Source organism: Zeus faber (genome assembly GCF_960531495.2).
Source record: "Zeus faber genome assembly, chromosome: 5".
Lineage (NCBI taxonomy): Eukaryota > Metazoa > Chordata > Actinopteri > Zeiformes > Zeidae > Zeus > Zeus faber.
Window position 1 is genome coordinate 30,591,517 of NC_137192.1, and position 5,000 is coordinate 30,596,516.

Consider the following 5,000-nt stretch of genomic DNA (forward strand, 5'->3'; position numbering starts at 1 on the left):
TATACTGTGTGTGTATATATATATATATACGTATATGTCCTATAGCATATCATTTATTTATATATTGCAATGTGTGTGTTAGAAATGTACTTTGCTTTGAAATGTCGTGGAGTAAAAATCGAAAGTCTCTGAAATTGCATATACTAAAGTTATGTATACTAAAGTACTGTATGTACAGGAACAAACCACTTTCCACGACTGTAGATGGGTAATGCTTATATATACAGAGTATGTATACAAAGTACATATAAAAGGTAGAACATTCATCAGCAATGTGCCATCGGTGAAAGCTTAGCTCAGCTCATCAACCGTATTGCATGGCCCTCTTCCCAACATTTCAACATATTCTATATTGTATATACTGTATATTCCCGTACCGCTCTCTGGGATGCTCCTACTTTATGGCCATGCTTATGTTGAATGCATCTGCTCTACGTGCTGTGGTCAGGCACCCTGAGTACCAGTGACCACCAAAAGGCATATGGAGGCCATCTGGGCGAAGGGGTGGAAGAGGGTGGTCGAGTGAGATGGGCCCGGGCTGCTGGTCCGCAGACAGCGAGGTGAGCGCTCAAGGAATGACGGCCTCGTCCGAGAACATCCAGACTCTTAACGGCGCACGCCGTCCACTCGGAGGACGCCGACCCCACAGCCAGCCCCGCGATTAAAAGGGATACGCGGCGTTTTGGGGAGATTCAAGATGTATTGCTTGAATGACTCAGCTTTGGACATGGGTGTTTCCCGGTTGTGCGTGGATGTGGTCTCGTCGAGATGCAGGAATGTGTGTGAATGTGGGTGAAAGAGAGCGCCAGGTACAGACAGACGGATTTGATAGGGAGACAACAAAACGGCAGGACGGTCACCTTCCATGTCGGTTTTGATCCGTCCGTGCGGTCCATGGCGTCGCCATCCTTCCGTTGTCGCACCATGCTCAGCTGGAAAGCACATTACGCCGTGAGCAGATTCAGAGTTTGAGCATATTCAATGCACTGTATTGAATCTCAAGAGAGGAATCCCAAAATGGGTGCGACGGGCAGGCTTCAACACACTCTCGCAGAGAAGCAGCCATGAAAGACGTACTGTTGAGTAACTTAAGTAATTAAAGTATATAAGTACTTGCTCTTAAATGTAGTTAAAGTGTTAAAAGTACTTTATATCTAGTGCCCTGTTAAAACATAGTCTATAATATTTCATAAAGTGCTACTCTCGTAACGCATAACCTGATTACAATTTACATCAAAATTATACGTATATATGTAAATGTATTTATGACTTTTTCCGATAGGAAGTCCTATAAGATTTTTTAAAATATATTTTTCAATATATGTTTAATATATATGCTATAGGATATAGTTTTGATATATATAAATATAAATTAATTTTTTTTGTTATCAAAAGTAATGCATATTAATGTCTGTAAAGACAGTTAGATATTTGCTTGCTTTAAAATACTTTCAATATAGTTGAGTACAGATAGTTGAAAAATGTACAATACAGTACAGCACAGAGTAAGTTGCTTTCCACCACTACAGATAAGTGATGTCAGCATATATAGTATATTGAGGCACAAAATATACATTTAAGTATTTGTACTGACAGAATCCAGTTATGACAGCTACAGAAATATAGAAAAATATTATGATATTCCAGGGTGTACATATGTTTGTGAATACAGTTGGTATAGCAGAGTTGGCCTGTATGTGATGTATCAAGCTCCAGTGTTGCTGAGATGCAGGATTAGTGAATGTAATCCCAGCTCCGTCCGTGTGAATTACACAGGCAGGCGATAACAAAAGGTGCCGCCTCATTACTATTTGGGGAGAGTGTTGGTGTGTCACTGAGGGCCCCGTGTGTTAATGAGATTCTGTGATCAGTACAACCCAAACTTGCTGTGGCTCCGTGTGTTCGCACTAGCATTAAGATTGCTTAAAATAACCCAGTGGGCTTCCAGTTTAATAGAGTCCGCTCTGAATACTTAGTGGAATTTTATCTTCATAATAGGTTCTTTAATGGCTTAATTTTCAAAAGACGAGTGGGGGAGTGTGTATGTCTGTGTGTGTGTGTGTGGACCTAAGCCTTGTAACACTTGGGGCATATATCAAACCGGGGACTTCAGCAGATGGCTCCCAGGTCCTTACCAGACATTTTACACACACACACACACACACACAAACGCACACACACACACACACACACACACACACACACACACACACACACACACACACCACACAGGCACACACACACACACACACCACACAGGCACACACACACACACACACACACACACACCACACAGGCACACACACACACACACCACACACACACCACACAGGCACACACACACACACACACATACACACACACACACACACACACACACACACACACACACACACACACACACACACACACACACACACACACACACACACACATGCACAAGCGCACGCACCGCACACCTGTCCTTACCTCTTGTGTTGTGGATGATAACTGTCCCTCCAGGGTGGACACCCTCTCTAGCGCCACCCGGAGCCTCTCACGCACCTGAAGGAATCCGACACAAAAATGTAGTATTTGGGAAAGTTGTTGCGTGTCCGCTGAGAAGGTTGTTCCATACTTTTGTGAAAGTGTGTGTGTGTGTGTGTGTGTGTGTGTGTGTATGATTGGGGGTATGTGTGTGTACCTTCTCATCCAGGGCTTTGTGGTGTTCGAACAGGGACTTGAGGGCTTTAAGGACCTCCACCTCGCTGGAGACCCCAGATGGCGGCGGAGCCTGCCTCTTCACCACAGTCATCCTCAGACTGCGCTCGTGACGTGACACCAGGCACTCCAGATGCTCCAGAAGCAGCTTTGGTTTGCACACACACACACGCACACGCACACGCACACGCACACGCACACACAAACACACAAACACACAATAAATTGATTTTTCAATCTTGGAAAGCAATATTTCAGAAAATTCGCATCCAATGAACACATTGGTGCGCGTCTTCTTTACAAACATGCACCCTCCCAACACACACACTCACACACCCACACACACACACACACACACACACACACACACACACACACACACACACACACACACACACACACACACACACACACACACACACACACACACACACACACACCCTGGTGTTGTTCCTCTCCGCCTTTAGCTCAGATATTTCCTCCTCTTTCTCCAGCAGCTGCTCCCGGCACACATTCAGCTCCTTGGTCAGGGTGGCAAACTCCTGCACGGGAACACACACAAGACACGAAAGGTGAGCATCGAGTTCCGGCGGAGCAGGTACCCCAGCCTCGACAAGGGCTGTTTAAACCATTCTCAACCTCTTTCATATCAAGGACCCTTCACTTTATACATATTAGGCTACGGACCCCATTTAATAGGATTCTTAGATGAACCCGAGATGATCTTTTCTATGTTAGATATGATTTAGTGTCTTTACTGTCGTTAAAGAGATAACAGCGAAACTACGATCCAAAAAGTCATCATTTTTAAGTCATATCATATCATATCAATCATTTTTGCTGGGGACCCCCCCGGGAACCTCTTAAAGGACCCCTGGGGGTCTCCGGACCCCATGTTGAGAGCCACCGCTCTGATACCTACATGGTGAAGCTTGAACAGCTGGGACTAGGGCTTATTTTACTGAACGATCAGAACCAAAATACACATAAATCCTGGACCAACGGGGCTGATATTGGTATTGACTGAAAAATGTAGTGTAAGTGGGAGGCGTTTCCACACTGTCTGGCCATAAAAGACAGATGACATATGATATAATTACTTCCCAGACGATCACGTTCAACATGATTTGTTCACTTTCACAGGTTGAAACTGGCTCCACTTTATCAAGGTGGAGAAATTAAATTGGAGAAAACCCTCTTGACTGAGGAGGGTGACACTGGCAACCTCACGAAACACCCACGTGGCCTAAATCTGGGGCAGCGCAGTCCATTGATGGAGGGTGTGAGAGAAAATGCAGATGATCAACGCTGTGAATGATGTTTCCTATGTCTTATATAAGACAGAAGGCCTTTTTTGGATCTTACGTAGCTTTTACAACACATTGTCTTGGGTTTTTTAGCGACTCACCCAGAGCTCAGTTGAAGAGACACTGTCCTTTAAGATCATACCAGACTGTAAAGACCAGACCACGTGCCTTCTCTACTCAACCGTGTGGAGACATAAGGATAAACCCCGGGGGGGGCTTGACAAAGTAACGTGGATTGTTTATAGCACAGTGAGATTGTATCCGTGACCCGAGTTTGACTGTTGAATCACTGTATGTGAGTGGGGGGCATAGTCTTTTGAAAGGTCTTGTGAAAGGCTCCTCCACCCCTCCATAAAGCCCTCCTCAGCAGAAAGCGAGGGCAGAATGAGCAGCATCACTGTTTTGAAGTGCATCTGCATCTTTCTCTTTATTCTGCAGAATAAATATCTTTAACACTCTCAGTTTGTTCCCTGGAGCGAAACAGGTTTAACCTCGACGCCCACGCAGTGAGAAGTTGCTGACAGGGGGGGGGGGGGAATGTGTGACTAGTTTGTTATCGAAGAAATCCATGACATCACCCGTATCAAGTATGTCAACAGGATGAAATATAAACCCCAGTCATCTAAAACTGGCCGTAGTGTGAATCCAGTCCAAATCCAAAACACATCTTTGACCTATTTCCTCTTATTTGAAATGCGTATATATGTATATATATTAAAATCCTATAAAGAGGAGAAAACAACTCGCACATGCAATTTTCCCCAGCAATGCTGTGTGGTTGCTGTTGGATAATAACTGGCCGGAGGACTGTTTGTTGACTTAAGTATGTTTGTTAGTGTCTGTGTGTGTGTGTGTGTGTGTGTGTGTGTGTGTGTGTGTGTGTATACATACTGTATATGCCTTGGTGCTTTGTTGGCATTTTTTTCACATCCTTTGTTTTAGTCTATGCCAATACCCACAGGCCTTAATAACTGAACCCCCGCCCCCCCGAAC

The 5,000-nt window shown here is 44.5% G+C and overlaps 1 protein-coding gene across 1 annotated transcript in view; it reads right to left on the reverse strand.

Moving 5' to 3' along the window:
• The window catches only part of ppfia4 (PTPRF interacting protein alpha 4), a gene marked incomplete at its 3' end in the record, with an annotated part of 51,227 nt that overhangs the window by 14,658 nt on the left and 31,569 nt on the right, over positions 1-5,000 (reverse strand). Inside the window, exons 3-6 of the mRNA XM_080000148.1 lie at positions 3,141-3,242; positions 2,684-2,848; positions 2,470-2,544; positions 861-932 (exon numbers count right to left, since the gene is read on the reverse strand). Coding sequence (XP_079856274.1) covers positions 861-932; positions 2,470-2,544; positions 2,684-2,848; positions 3,141-3,242 — 414 coding nt within the window. The remainder of the gene's footprint in view (positions 1-860; positions 933-2,469; positions 2,545-2,683; positions 2,849-3,140; positions 3,243-5,000) is intronic.